The 15,900-nt window shown below is 42.1% G+C and overlaps 1 protein-coding gene across 1 annotated transcript; it reads right to left on the minus strand.

Moving 5' to 3' along the window:
* Positions 1 to 12,404: 12,404 nt before the first annotated feature.
* On the minus strand, positions 12,405 to 12,879 carry SMIM32 (small integral membrane protein 32). The gene has a single exon (XM_085312649.1). It carries the CDS (start codon positions 12,860 to 12,862, stop codon positions 12,542 to 12,544), a length of 321 nt encoding a protein of 106 aa, XP_085168775.1. The 5' UTR covers positions 12,863 to 12,879; the 3' UTR covers positions 12,405 to 12,541.
* Between the last annotated feature and the right edge of the window lie 3,021 nt (positions 12,880 to 15,900).

The raw sequence follows: 15,900 nt of genomic DNA on the forward strand, positions 1-15,900 counted from the left end.
GGGCAAATCTGCAGGGGCAGTCCCAGTAAGATTTGTCCATGTGCTGCTTTTCTATTTCTTTAAGTAGAACTTCTTCTTGAGAGCTTTCTAGTTAGCAAATTTTGTGCTGCTGGTTCATGGTGTTCCTAATCATGCTTAGTTTATCCATGCTACTGATAAAAATTCAGATACCAGTGCACAACTGGGTTGGATGAGAACTTTGAAACTCTAATTATGCTTTAAATATAGTGATTGCTGCTTCTGTTACATTATACTTGTGTTTAAGTCTCTCCTTAATCTAGATAGAAGGATGGAGAAATTGGGTTAGCCAGTAGTTTGTTGGAGCCTTTCCAGTATAGCCCAGCTTAAACTGAATGTTACTCTTCAATGAAAGGTATTTTGGCTTTTGCAGTGTAAGTATATTCTTCTGTTTGGGCATTTTTCTAATTTGCACCAACCACAGCACTAATTAACAGCTTTGGCAATACCAGCAGAGCTCCTAGAACAGGCATATACTGAAGTTCTTTCTGGGCTTGCTTTATAGTCGCTAGGATAGGGTAGTAGCTTGGATTTTTCTCTTTAGAGGACTTCAGTCTTGCTGGCAGTCAATCCAGCACCTTGCGTAAGTATTACATTCATGTAATTGTATTAGACATGAAGTAGTTGTACATGAAGGGATGACATTGGGTTATAGTATCTATAGGACCAAAATAAAACTTACTAGTATGACTGGCAGATGAGAGAAGTCTAACAAAACAGCCCACTAGTCAAAATAACAATGGAACAGCCTACAGGTTGTGATTCAGTATAGAATTTTCTGAAATACTGGATTTTTTTTTTTTTTTTGCCTGAAGCTATGATTTTTCCTGCCCCCTCCCCCCCCCCGCAGTATTACCATGTAAAAATTGTCTACTCTTGGGCAGGTCTAGAGAAATGTTAAAACGTGTCAAGCTTTTCCCTATTTTTCTTTTTCTTTTTCTTTTTCCTTTTTTTTTTCTTTTCAAGGTTGTTGTTTTAGCTGCCCAAAGTGTTCCTAATAAGTCTTTAATTTTTTTTTTTAATGTTTTGCTTCAAAAGACAGTTGTGACTAACACTTTCTTATAGTAGTGAAGTTTCTTTGGGAAGGAAACCCACTTTTGAGTTCAAATCAATAGACCAAACCATCAGATTACAACATAATTTTGCTTTATTGTGCTGCTCCATAAACCTGCTTCTGTGTTTGTTGCAAGCATAACCTTTATGCTTTTGTTTACATTGTAGGAAACACAGCTCTAGCAATGAATTTTTTTCATTTAACTCTAAACATCTTTTTATTTTGTTAATTTTAAAATTATTAGGTTTTGCTATGTTATGTTTTTAAAGATATTTTTTGCATACTGCTGCTCATATTTCAATAAACAAAAAAGAAAACCCACAGATTTTTCTGATTTTCTTTATCTGTAACTGGTATGTGTCTCAAACAGATTTGTGTTCAAGGGTTGACTCATGAACTCTCCTTGCAACTCGCTGCTGATGTCTTACTGTGTACATATTCCTCTGTGTACATGTGATCTAATTGTGTTTAAATAGTTTTCCATGGCTTTTTGGCACCACAAAMGCTGCGGTGCTCTTAGAAACGGAGACTAACTTATTTTGTTAATTTAATGTGTTATTTTTAGTGTGTTCTTTTTAGTTGGGCTTGTAAAATACAACCAAGCAAAAATTGGTTCCCACTAACAATACTGTTTTTTTGGTATTGGCAAAAATAATTAAATCAGTACCAAAAAAAATACGTGGACCTGTAAGACTTCAGCAGCTCTCTTGCTAACATGTTTTGGGGATGACTGCGAGTTTTCCTATTGTGACTAGCCGTAAGTGTTTCTGGAAAAAAAAATCATCATGTGTGTAGAACTTTAAATTGATAGCTTTTTCATTGAAATGAAGGCTATATTGAAACTCAAGTACTGCTAAAACAAAATGGAAATTTAGGACCTTTTCAGTGAGCTCCTCTTACTATGTGCTATCCTAACTTTTTAAGGCTGAAAGGAACAAGATCTGCTTCTTGCTTATCTAAATATTACAGAAATAAGTAGAGGATGAAATCGTACCTTTTTTTTTTTAAGGGAGGAGCACACAAATTAAGAGAAATTCCTTCTTTTTTGTGGAATGAGTAAAAAAACACTGAATTTTGTGGTTTTAATTTTGTTTATGTTGGTGATGGGATTAGTTGTACCAGAGAGATCTTACATATCCACTGTGGACTCTTCCCAGCAAATGCAAGGTAAGGAAGGGCACAATATGAAGTCAACTATCTGCTGAAATTCATCTAGAAATCAGAACAAAATTACATCTAAAATGAGATACTTTATAGAAGAAGTTACTCGTGTTATCTTACTCTAAAAAATTCAGTTGAAAAATCTCGTGTCATTTCTGTTTGTATTTGTGGAATGCACAGTATTGTACCAGAAACAGACTGTTCTAGCTACTAAGGGATACGCATGGCTCCATTTCCACATAGAGCTGCCAGTCCATATAAGAACAACAGGAAGGACAAATTATTTGATTAATTAGTGCAAAGCTGAAACAAAAAAGGTGATACAAGATGATCTTTTTTGTGCTTCCTGCTTTGGGACTTAAGCTGGCTGGTAGACTGCCACCTAGTATTACCGCGCATAGTTTTGTTCATAACTTCTCTAATATTCAATTTTTATTTATTTATTTTTATTTTTTTACCCTGAACGTAATTAATTTTTTGTGTGGCCACACTGCTTTACTAAGGAGGATCTGATCACTCGGATACAGAAGGCTTAGATGTTTGCTGTTCTCAGTGTGCTATTTTGAAAAATGGTTCAAGGATAATACAGCAAATGCTTGCTTGAGCCTCCTTGCTGTTGGCAAACACCTACTGTCCTCTTAATATATGTTGAAGCAGTTTTCAATTCAGAAGTATTTTAAGAACAGACCTATTTAAAGAATTTTAGCTTTTACAGTTCTTTTAAGTGATGGTTCTTTTATACTGTATTTTTGAGATGATGAGATCGGGATCAGAAAGATCTTCCCAGAGAACATGAAGTGTAATGATAAGCTATCCCAGACTATTTAAGTAGTCTGTTTAGGTTAAGTGCTGTAGGACCCTGTCACACCTTTAAAGTTTCTGTTCATTTTGAAGCCAGGAAATGTTTTGCTCTCCTTGTCCTTTCTGAACCCCTTTTTTTTTCCTTCAGATGTTTTATGCTTAGCTGTATGTAAGCACTTCCTTTTCTCCAGTGGCTTGCCTGGTTTTGGATTAGATGGAAGATGTAAGGGAAAAAGAAAGAATTAACAATGACTTTTCTTCCTTTCCCCTCGCCCCTTATACTGTGTTTTGATATTCTTGCTTCTGAAGTGATGATTGTCATGGAMAGTTTGAATAAGATTTACTGTAACAATGCTGCCTAGATGATACAGACTTATTTGCAAGTGAGTACCATCTCAAATTAACAGTGTTGCAGTGGCTTTGTGACTTTCCATCTGTTTGTCATCATTTAAAAGTACAACAGAGCTGAATATTTCATTTTGAAAGCATAAAATTGCTAGCTTGCTTTCTCCTGGAAATACCAATGAACTTTAAACTCCTTAATGCAAATTTTTGGAGGAATAAAGATCAGAATGTCTCTGCGGCAACTTCTTTATATATGGTAGCCTTCTTCCTTCGACTGGGCTATTTAGGTTACTTGAAATTTCTTTTGCTGTTGTTTAATGAGAGTTTTGACTGAAGAGTTGGGTATTTGAGGTTTAGACCAGATGGTTTAGGTGGCCTTGTGTTAGTTAACAACAGCCTTCTATTTTTTTTTAATAAAGTTTAAATCTTAAGGCATTACTTTATAGATTTGAAGAGGTTTTGTTAATCTTACTAGTCTTTTTATCCGGGCAATGTAGAGGTATTGTAATAGTGGATATCTACATCTTTGTGTAGTTACCAAAGTAAGCAGTAAAATTCTTCATTTATGTTTCCCTCTAGAGAGGAGGGAAGCTTTGGTCAAAACTCTCCTCTCCTTCCCCTTCTCCCCTTCCCCTACCACCTCCCACCCCCAAAAACCCGAAGCCCAGCAACAACCTTGCATTCGGTGCTAAATGAGTCAGCAGCTACCTTTTCCTTTTACTGTGTAGAGAGAAAAATATCTAAGTGGCATTTAAAGTAATTAACACAGTGTCTTATTTCCTGGGGCTGCAGAAATCTGTCGTTGTTCTGGAAGGTGCTTTTTCCTAGAGCAGGCGAGATCCATGTCTGACACCATTCCTGGGAATACTCCTCATCTAGGAAACTGTTCCGAAGAAGCTGAGGAAAATTTGGAAAAATACTTTTGCTATGGATTGTTGCAGTTTGTGTGTGGTTCAATTCATCAGGATATTGGTGATCGTCTGGAATGTCAAGTCAGTGCAGTAAATCAAGCATTTCTGAATAGCTTTCATGAAGTGAGCACTTTTTGGCACAGAAATACTGAGTTTCCATTTAACCTGCCAAATTCAGGATTTTTGCCTATATAATTTAAAGCTTAACWGACAAAAAAAAAAAAAAAAAAAAAAAAAAATCTCCCTGCCCCATCCCCTTAATAAGCATACAAAATCCAGAAAGGATTTTTAAAGAAACTAAATAGTAACTCATCAATGAGTTTTGTCTAGGGAGCTCATCTCTCTAATTGCATACTCATATCACTGAATTTCTGGCTTAAAGCTTGTGATCTGAGGTATGGAGGGGAATGGTGTCATGTTTTATTGTGTTAAGTTTTGAAAGAGCGCTGACCGTATGGTGAGAGGTGTGACAAGTCAGTGCAGAATCTGGATTTTAATTTATTCCATCTTCATTATTACAAAGCTACACTGTAAACTTGGCAGTTTTTTACTGCAGCAAATGTCTGGGGAAAACTGGACCACACTGGGTGATGACATTGGCTCTGATTTCCCTTTAAATCTTAAGCAGTGTTAATCATCTGACTTGGGATGCAGAGTAAGCTGTTTGTTTTTTCCTGTGTGCTAGAGAACATTGCTGCAGAAGCCCCAAGACACCTGCAATTTATCATCCACTCAATTAAATGTACATGCATTTAGATACTGTATCACCTTACTGCTTAATGAATATTGGTGAAAAATTTGATTCTGATTGGCCTTTTGTGGTCAGCCAGCAGCAGCACTTTGAGTTGATAACATCCAACGCAATCACTCCTCTTTGTTTTACCATCTGTGTATAGATTGCTGAGTGAAGAAATGTCACGCCGTACATTTTGATGCAAGCGTAGCAGATGACAAGATCTCTTACTGCAGCTCTATGCTCCAAATTCTCACTCCAACCATTGCTGCATCTATTAGCAAAACGGATGAACGCTGCATACTACGAAGTAGCTCACTTAGATTAAAAAGAAATGTGCCCTTTCCAACTCTTACAATAGCTAATAGGTGTTTCAGTGTTTACAGTGTTTCCCAGGCAGTTTGCACCAAATCATTTTTGTATATATTGTTCTTGTTAATTGCCTTATAGGGCCATGTGTTCAAATGTGCTCTGCAAATACTTCTGAAAATTAAAGCAGTGTTTCTAGCTCTGGTTGASTGAAAACCCAAGGGAAGGCAGGCTTACAATCCCCTTAGTCTTCTCTGCTTCTAATGGTTTGTCTGAGGCTACAGTTTATTTAAACAACAAACGTCTGTTTGTAGGGCATGCAGGACTCCAGATAAAAAATACTGCAACTACTACACAGCACATTGGACTGAAAAAAATTCGGTCTGAAACTTCATTCAGGAAATTTGGAGGCAGGAATGCTATCCCAATGGAGTATGCTAGATTTTGTGTTTGTGTGTGTGTGCTGCTCTAAATTCATGTTGGACTGGTAATCATCTGTTCTCAATACGGCGAGGAACCAGCCTCACAGCCATGTTGTGTGTCTAATGCATTCAGAGCGTGGTGGTCACACCTGATGTGGCGCAGAAGGTTACTGTTGGGCAATTAGAAGGTTGGGTTGGCAGGTTGCTGTGAGACCTCCTTGTGAGAAGGTCTCTGATGACTGCAGGTTGAATAAACTAATAGCTGGATGACTGAATTTCATGCTGCCCTGGCTCATTGCTACTTCTGCTCAAACTGGATAGTTAAACACAGCTTAGGTAATTTTGCAAATACTCATAGTTTGAGTGTGGAGTATGAGGTGCTGCAGTGGTCAAGCTACAAGAAACGTTGCAATGAGTTTAGGTGGACTAATCTGCCAGCCAGAGAATTCCTAGCACAGTTTCRTCAGGAGCCGTCTCGTACTTCTAATCTTTCCTAGCCCTCTCAAAGTCAATGGAAATTTTGCTGCTAACTTCAGTGAAGCCAGGATTTAATCCTCCAGTCCTAAGAGGTGGAGCCAAAATCCATTCCAGAGCCCCTGGATTTTGGTTTTATTACTTCTTAAATCTTTAYTGTTTTTAACTGTAGGTATTTTTGTCTTTCTGAATCCTCAAACCTCAACTTCAATTCTATTTAATGAATAGTAATGCTTGTACTGCATTGTTGCCTAGAATTTGCAGCCGGGAGTGAAGATTCGGTAGATGTAGACGTTGCACAAACACTCAACAGGGAGATGATCCCTGATGTAAAGACTTTCTGGTATTTTTGGTTTTATTTGGGTTACTTTGAAATACAACCTTAAAATGTGCTGAAGTTGCTTGTCTTATGCAAAATTATCTTGCTCATAATGAGTATAGGGGAACTTACTAAGCTGAATTTCTAGTGTGAAAAGAGAATGTTTGGTTTTTAGAAATAAAATTTTGCTGACCTTCAAAAGTAATTTGATTATTCTCATTAGCAATGTAATTCTCATTAACAATGCACATTTTTCTTCATCAAAGCATTATAATTTTGAAGAAACATTCTGAATGGAAAATAACTATCATTTACATATATAGGTAGTTTTTTGTCATTTRTGCATTTTAGATATTTCACATTTTTTGTGTTAAATGTCCTTGATATCATTACTTGTGTAAAATATTGGTGATCTCAGTTGCTTTAATGAAAACAATGCTTTCAAAAGTACAGAGATGGGGGAAAACAAAATCCTTTACAGTCCCACGTAACTCTCTCTTAAAGGCACCCTGCTGCAGAATGCTGAAGGTACTCTGTTCACTGCAAGAAACAAGGAGACGGATCTACGGACCATCATAAGAAATGATGGAAAGACAGTGTTAATTATCTCATATCCCGAATTTATGCTGTGGAAGGCACGATGTTTCCCTTAGACGTATGCGACTGGGGAAGCTGCTAGCAAGTGAGCCCGGTTACAGAGGTGCAGGTGCCTCCCTGGCTGATCCGGTCTGTATTGAATTCATGACCGCTGTGTTGACCSGCTGTGTTTGCTGCCCGACTGGGGCTTGCTGGTGCTAAACTGGGAAGGAAACGAAGCAACGCGTGCGGAGGGTGGTCACGGGGCGGCTGCGTTGCCTTATGTCCTGTGCAGCGCACCTGCCTCCTGCTCGAGGTGTGAGTTGGTTTTGGCACGGGACAGAGCTGTCATCAGAGGAGCGCTCGGGTTACCGGAGACGTTGCTGTTCCAGAGGGCAGTAGTTGTCGGGGGAAACCGTGACAGCGTCATGTAAATGCTTTAGGAGCTCTGACCTTGCATTGGCAATGCAGGGCAGCTGACAGCTAGTAAAGGCAGGRTAGTAGGTAGTTTTCATACAGATTAACAAATGAGTGAGAAATCTCTTTTCCTCCTTCTTCTTCTGCCCCCCTGCTTGCCAAGTCTTATAAAGGAACATAAAATTCAAACTCATGTTCAGGAATAAACCTACTTAGATAACGTAAATACAACCGCTACCCACAYGTGCCCACAAAAAGACGAGCCCTAAAAAATTTGACTAATCTTGCAGAGGTGAGAGACGAGGGGATTCAGTGCTGCATTTCGCATTCCTGCTCCTTGCAGGAGGTCACCCGGTTAACTCCGAATACGAGGGTGGGCAGAGTGACTTCTTTTCTTTTCCTTTCCTTGTCTCTATCAGTCATTGGCCTCACTAAATAAGCGGGGACAGGCTTACTCCTGAGCTTCTCAGGGTTAGTAGGGTTATTCGCGTAGCATGCTAGGCGTASTTGTAGGCTTGTATCTTGAGACAGGGAAGCTAAATGCCCACACTGCCTTTTTCTGTAAAACACTTCAAAACATTTTTAACTTGACAGCTATTTTGTTCAAAAGGCAGTTCTGTTTTGTTCTTTCTAAACAACTGTTTTCCATTCACTTTTTGAAGCTGCAAATCTGTTATTTTAATCGACATRATTACTTCCAGGACTACGTAACATGTTGAAGGGCTGTGTAATCCAACCATTCACGCAAAATCTTTTTCTGAAGTCTCCTAGATCTAGAAACTCGGCAAGCTCAGGAGCCTGTTGAGCTCGGCAGTGAGTAGATGATGTAGACTTTTTAGATTTTGAGCAGAGAAATTTTAAAGAAAATGCAAGATAAAATAGACACGTTCCTGTAAGAGCTAAATGGAGACTTGATACTTGGATCTTGAGACTTGATAGTGAGATTTCAACTCTGTGGTGAACAGTCTCACGCTAGAAACGGTCTTTATGTGAAGAAAGCTTCTTAAGGGTCCGGTAAGATTAGAGGTAAATATACTACCGTAAGCCTGAAAGTGCAGCTTCTAGGAGTGAATAAATTGTGTCCATGGATATTATTCACTGATGGAACTAAAATTACTTTTTGTGTAAGTGCTCATTACTGCAGAGAGGAATTTGTGATATTGTCAGAAAGATAAAAATCGGGAGGGGGGAAAATTGCAGAGACTTGACAGTGTGTGGCTTGCTGCCCAGGCGACTTTCCGTGTGGATTTAAATCAGATCTCTCTGCCTATACCTATCGTTTTACGTACTTGCTCAGGGACTCGTACGTTAGGACTCGAAGGGAAGGGAGCACAAACCCTTAAAGCCAATTGCGCTGTAAGCACAACCCAGTTTCATCTTCCTTTCATGTTTTCAGTCTCGCCTCTCAGTTGATGTTTTAAGTATTCCAAATCCTGGGTATTGGCCACTGATTTTCCAAAGGCTCAGGAAAATGAGGACCGTAGTCGGAGCAGYGTTCAGGGAGGGACGTCGCTTTGCGCATCGGCAGAGCAGCACGAAGCAGCTCCCAAGGACTTTGTTTRTCTTTAAGTTCACTAACCAGCTTAGGTAAGTGTCCAACCTCTCTGCTTCGCTCTCTTCTCCGAGCTGCGGAGGAGCCTTCGTCTTGCCGGTTCCTGTTCTGAGGTGGTGTCCCGGGACAAACGCTCTTCGTTTCTTTCGAAGATGCTAATAGCAGAGGACTCGTGCGAGCGAGTGCGGTCACAAATTGCTGTGGCTCCTGTGGTCTGACACCCATCTGGGAGCGCGATCGCAGAGCTCAGCTGCGTCTCCAGCTTCTCTGTACGGATCCAGTGCACTTCCCAGCCTGAGGCCTTCCCAAATACAAGGGAAATATTTAGCTTTTTTTGTGCTATTCTTTGCCTGTTGCCTTGCTCTGTGGTTAAGGACAGACTTGTGAGTCCCGTGGATGAGTCTCTTCCTCCAGGTGTCAGTTGTGGTGGCCACGATGCTCTTGCCCTAGCAGCAGAAAACAGACAACTTTTTCTTCTAGTTTTCACTTGATGGTGGGGAGAAGGGGAAATGCAGAAAGGCAAACGACCGCCCATGAGAGAAGCCCCCCACAGCCCATCAGTAGCTCGGGGAACGGCATTGCCAGCTGTCTATTTATCGCCTGAAAGGTTAAAACCAGCAGCCTAGAATTAGCTCAGACTTACTAGAACCTTGCACAGACCAGAGCGTTGTCGCAGCTTCTGCGCGATGCCATGGTGCAGCCCTAGACAGAGCACGTTACAGTGCTCCARTGTGGTGATAGCGAACGTAGGTAGCTTGTAGTAAGAGCCGCGTCAGACGTGATAGGACATACTACAACTCATGACTTCTACCTGGGAGTCTTCCTGGCTTCGAGGAAGAAGTAGCGTGGCCTTTTTAGCACGCAGACCCAGATTCAGCAGAGCACGTAGGTGTGTTTCAGTGCACGAACGCTCTCCAAAGCGTGATGGGAGCTAGTTGTCCTTCAAAAGGAAGCGTATAATTAAGAGAGCCTCTGAATCCGGCCACATCAGTTCTCACAGCTCTGTGTCCTACATTTCTGATGTGTAGCTTGTCCTTAATATCTTACCCTACTGACCTCAAGTCTGCATTGAAAAATCACCGTTTTTGAGAAACCCTCGTGCAAGGGGCTCTTGCAAGGTGACGAGGGTCTACCAGCTTTTTGGAAGGCTGATAGAGAAATGAGGTTTGCTATAGACACCTTAGGTAGTGTGAATATACCCAGGGCAAACATCTGCCTTGCAAAAGGTGAGGGGAAGAGAATTTACATTTAGGAATCTGCATGTGGCACCTGATAAACCAGTTAGAATATGTGAACGCCTGTGATCAGGGAGCGGATTTTATAGTCAGTGTTTTGTCCACTGTGAATGCCCTGCCTGAATTTTCAGCCTGACAAAAGAGAATAGATCTCATGTTTTCCATGCATAGGTTTCATACATTGCTTAAAACRCCATTAGTAGAATTTTCTTCTGAAATTTGGGGTATCGATGAGAGCAATAAAGGACTCGCATAAAAGCTTTCCCAATAATTCAGTCAGAATCATGACAGATTCTTTCAGTGTGTTACTCCAACTTTCAGACCCTGGGAAAAATAGGATTATTYGGTAGTTAATCTTAGTTAAAGGAACACTTTAATAAAAATGAAGTGTGGTACAATGTGGCAGATGTTTTATACAATTCTAATGCTTTTGCCAGTAGAAATTTAGACCAAATCCATTGTAACTTATAGCTGAAAATGAGTTCTCATTACTTAAAAAAAAAAAAAAAAAAATTGCCTGACTTGATAGAACTTGATTTATTCAAAATGGGCTGAGCTATACATAACTTTAATATTTTTTCTGTTTCTGCTTTAGAGTAATTACTTGGAATTACACCAAGTTAAGTTTGGTTTGGATGAGGTTTAAAAATTGGCTACCTTTTGAGGACTAAGAAAAACTTGTTTTATAGTAGCTTAACAAATCGGAGTACAAAAAAACATGATAACCAGGACAATAATGCGGAAGTGTGCAAGTTTTTCCATATAAAAGAGATTACAAACAGGGATGCACATACACATGTTTTGGCCGTGTGTTTGGGTACAAGCCTGTACGTGCATGTGGTTGCGTTGTAAAATCGTCTCATTTGGATTAAATAAGTGATACGCACACAGCATTTCTGCCGTGCGCTGCACGCTAAGAACGGGTTAAGGGGCACAGCTGCTGCCMTGGCTTGAACACCGTTCTTCTGATGGATCATCCAGTGGCATAAATTTCATGAATTGGAGCAAAAATTGTCTTTTTTGAACCGCGTCCTGATGCACGTGTGCGAATATCTCCGGTTCAGTTCTGCTCGGGCGTGCGATGGGGAGTCRCGGGCTGGAACCGCCGGGCTCCAGAACCCCGCGCTCCGTAAAGGAACGTGCCGGCTAACGAGGCTAAGCAGACCTTTCACACAGCTTCYAGAGCAAAACCTGGTTGGTGATCARTCTCAAACAGTGTTTTGTCAACACTGATCAATSCTGAATACAGCAAACTACGTCCCTCTCCGTGAAGCTTGCTCCTAATTGCTCTAGAGTTACATAAAGAGCAAAGAGTGGAAATAATATCGTTCATTAAAGTAACTACTCTGATTGATTGGTCTGTGCTGTCTGCAAATTACCTAGTTTTGTGTGAAGCTCAGGGCACTCTGTGCTCCCTTCCATCAGTTTACATATTATTAATGATGTTTATTTTCTCTCCTTCCCTCTCCCCATCCTGCTTATTTTGGTTTGGTGCCTTGGTGAATAATTTCCTTTGTAGCTTAAGAAAGTAGAAAACAAGCTCCTTAAGTATTTAATGATTCACATAACTGGTAACTTAAAACCTGATAGAAGATGCAATAAAACRTGAAAAATACCCTTAACAGAATAACAGTCGAGTCTAAATAAACATTTTTATTTTTCTTTCTCTGCCAGGCATGGTTCCCATTACATTACCACACATTTTCAGCAGCAGTTGAGAGAAATGGGCCAGGAAAGTAAACTAATATTCTCAGTGTGGAGCCGYGGGTAAATACACTGTGTTTTTATGTTTGAAGTCACGGTTTCATAAGCACGGGTACAAGTTCCACCAGATGTACAAATCAAAGATTGTTGCTAATGCAAACATCCTTGCATGGACACTGAATGGGTTGATGATGAGATTTGCATACGCACAGAGCTTAACAGAGCTTTCTCTCTGGAATCATGGGGTGTTTTTTGCATGAGACTATATATATGATCTCATGATGCTTTATCTCTTTAGTTCATAACAGAGCTCTTTATTTACAGCTATTGATTTCCATACAGCTTTTTTTTTTTTTCAGCATTTTTTTTTCCCTTTCTGCGATGCAGCCTGTGATTTTAAAGAGGACTGAACCCACTCACTGACACACGGAAGTAACATCTTATTGCACAGGTTTTCTGGTTCGCGCTACTGGTGTGTGTCAAAGCAGACCCTCGTTTCGCTCCCTAGCGTTAGACAGTTTGTGTCTTCCACGGACTCCTCGCTTCTCGGAGCGATCTGTCGTAAGGAAGAGTAGCAAAAAAAGAATTTTTCAGCTGRCAGTTTATGAAGAGCACAATGAGTGTCACAGTCAAGAGCAGGAAGAAAAACAGAACGATGTAAGTCACCAGATCTGGCTTATTTATCTCCCCKTCTTTTAACGCCCTGGCTGTCGACATGTACAGAGCCGAGGAGCTCGCTGGCCGCTGCGTGCTGCCCAGGTAGGGAGTGTTAGTCTGAATCGCTAGGTGAGCTTCGGTGGCACTGGTTGAATTTAGCAATTCACTATACATGTTCCTGCTTAAATTTCCTCCACAGCAGAGGCACGGAAGGAGAGCAAACACGGTCAGCCTTCGGTACAGGGAGGGAACATTCCCGCTTGTAACAGGCTGAAAAACAGCCACATTTTGTACAAAAGTAAAAGCAAATTAATTCACTCGTATGGCTCAATAAGTTTCTCTTAAATCTTCTTGGATCATGTTTACAGCATTCATCCACAAATAGCAATCAGAAATGATACAGGTACCTGCTGCTCTGGCACTTGTTCTTCCAGCACACCTGGTTTTGGGAAGCAGGGCGGCTCGGCGGCCGGTCGCTTCGGCTGAGGCGGCGGGATCCGCTCCGGTCTCCGGGAAGCGCAGCGCGGCCGCTTCCCGCGCCGCGGGACGGGCTCTTCGCCCGGCTCCCCGCTCGGTGAATCAGGCGGAGAGGAGCAAACGCTTCGGCCGGCAGCGCTCGCCTTCTGCCGAGGGAAGGCACGACAGGGCTTCCAGATGATTTTTCCGAAGTGGGATGCACGCAAATCCAGGGTTAAATAAGAGCCGTGGAAAGAAGCAGCTGCTGCTTTGACATCCTGCTGAATTTCCCGTCGCAGTTTTCTCCCGCAGGAGGCTCCTTGCTGGCGAAATCCCGGTGCTGCGCGACGCGTTAGTTGACTTTCTTAATCGCAGTTGGCGGCGTGCTATGTATCCAACAGCAAGAGGCTTAGCTTGCTGCTTCAGCTTTTCAGACACTCCTTTCGGCTGCTTTGAGAAAAACAATAATAAAAAATAAATCTGACCAATGTCCCTTTGTGTAGAAAAATAAAAGAGAAAAAAACAACTTAAGTTGGGAGGAGGGAGTCAGTTCTTTGGAAACCTCTTCTCCGCCCTTGACTCAGCCACGCTGCGAGGGGGAATGTGCATAATTATGTCAAACATGACTTTTTTTTTTTCCTTCCCGTTAGAAGCTCCACTGCAGCGTCATTTGCTACACTGTGAAGGGAAGAATTACACGGTGGTGCCGAATGTTTCTGAAGCCCGTGATATCTGGCAGTGACATGATGCTAAAAAGGAAGAGATCTGATAAATCCTAGTGAGTGTTTCAGGCTGGGGCTATAGGTTTGAAGCTGCGGGGAGGGGGGGAGGCGGGTAACAGGGAACGGGACAAAATAGAAGAATATTGCATGAGAACCTTCCTTTCTTCTTTAGACCTTTATTATTAAAATAGGTCGCTCCAGTATGTTATCTTTTTTTTTTTTTTTTTTTCCTTTTGGTGCCTAGACCCTCTCCAGCCTGACAATTAGCATGTTAATTCTTTTCATCAAATTGCTTTTATGCTGCTATTAGCTGCTGGCTGCTTGCCAGTTCTCTTTCACAATCTCCCGCTCCCATGCATCAGATAAGCATGGTTAATACTTTATTTTAACACATTACAACTTGAAAAGGGGGAGGGGGGCAGAGACAGGGGTGGAGAGGAGGCAGAAAGCAAAGATCGCTTGGTAACTTGACAGAAGAAAGCACGAAACACTTTCTCTGTTCCCAGGATACTGATCCGAGCAAATTTCTTGCTTATGACAAGGTATTGCAGCCAACAGTCCTGGATGGTTAAATCTTTCAATYAACATAAAAAATGTCTTAGCCTTGAGAGAGTGAATGAAAAGGGAAAAAAAATCCCATGGTTCACCAGTTGTAAATAAAATATAAAAGCCCCAACACTAGAAAGCAGCATCCTCCAGGCCTTGTTCGACATRCTCTCCATCTTCTGCCAAACTTTCCTGAATTAAGCACCTGTTGCGTTCATTAAATCTATTAAGGTGCTTAAAAGTTGTCCTGTGCTTACACCTCTTTGGAGCTGACAGTCTTCCGAAAAGCCGTTACCTGCGCGCTCGGCTCTGAGCCCAGGCGAGGGCTTGTCCCGTTCCACGGGAAGGTGCTGCGCTAGGGCTTTTGCTGTCTCTCTTTTTTTTTTCTTTTCCTACTTTTTCCCCTCTATTCCCTCTTCCAATAACTCTTCCACGTGTGCTGCTCTCGAAAGAGGCAGAGTTTCCTTCCCGATCTGTSCCGGACGCTGGAGGCGGGCTGACGGCGAGGCGTGGTGACCCCTGGAGATGTTTCTCCTGCTTTCTGAGCGACCGTACCTGGGAGTATTKGCTGCTCTGAACAGGACAAACAGCCAGCAAGGTCTTTGGGAAGTCATGGAGGCCTCAAAAAACTACTGCCACTTGCAAGTGTTTTGTCAGTGGTGCCTCCCCGAAACTGGAGCGAGATCTTTGCGAGCGGCTGCAGGACGCTCTCGTCTTCCCAGGGCCATCCTGTCTGCCGCTTTCTCCTCCCTGCGCTTTTTTTGAGTTTAATCAAAACTGGCATCCTTGTTTGTTTGTTTATTTTATGGAACGTTATTAGTTTGTAGAAAAAGCAGCCAGGCAGCTGAGGCCGGAGTTTTATAAATAGCAAGGATACGGTTTCAGTGTGGTATAGCCTTAAAAAAAAAAAAAAAAAAAAAAGTTAGTTACAAATAGCTTCTTTGCTAATATTACCAACTCTGCAAGAGCTSGAGGCGYTTTCCACCCAGCGCGGAWGCTGCGTGTCGCCCGGGAGCCGAGGCGGCGAGGGGCCGAGGGGCGCGGAAGGGCTCCGCTGGGGCCGCTCCTCGCTCGCCCTCCCGTGCTCCGGGAGCATCTCGCTGCGCCCTGGGGCGCCGGCTTGCGCGCGGGTGCCGCTTGCCAGCCCGTGTTTTCCCTTTTGCTCCCACCAAACGTTATCTCGTGCTCTCCGGGAAGGGTTATTTTCCGCCCTGAAGATGCAGTGGTTCAGCTCCGGGGCTGACGACTCGGATCGAGAGCCGTTGCTAATTGCCATAGTCCAGCTACCATGGAATAAATCCTCCGTGTGTTTTGCAAGCGCCCTGCGCGCACGGAGGCTCTGGAGCGTGTGGAGCTCCTGCTTTTTGGCTGGCGGCCTGAATCTGATAGGGAACCTGATGAGGAGCCCTGGGAGTAAATCAGATGTTTTCTRCAGCACCATATGCAGGCTGAATCTCAACCCCCTCCCCCCAATTTGCCATAAATAAT

This window comes from Rhea americana, unplaced genomic scaffold (genome assembly GCF_003343005.1).
Source record: "Rhea americana isolate MKP2758 unplaced genomic scaffold, rheAme1 scaffold_37, whole genome shotgun sequence".
Lineage (NCBI taxonomy): Eukaryota > Metazoa > Chordata > Aves > Rheiformes > Rheidae > Rhea > Rhea americana.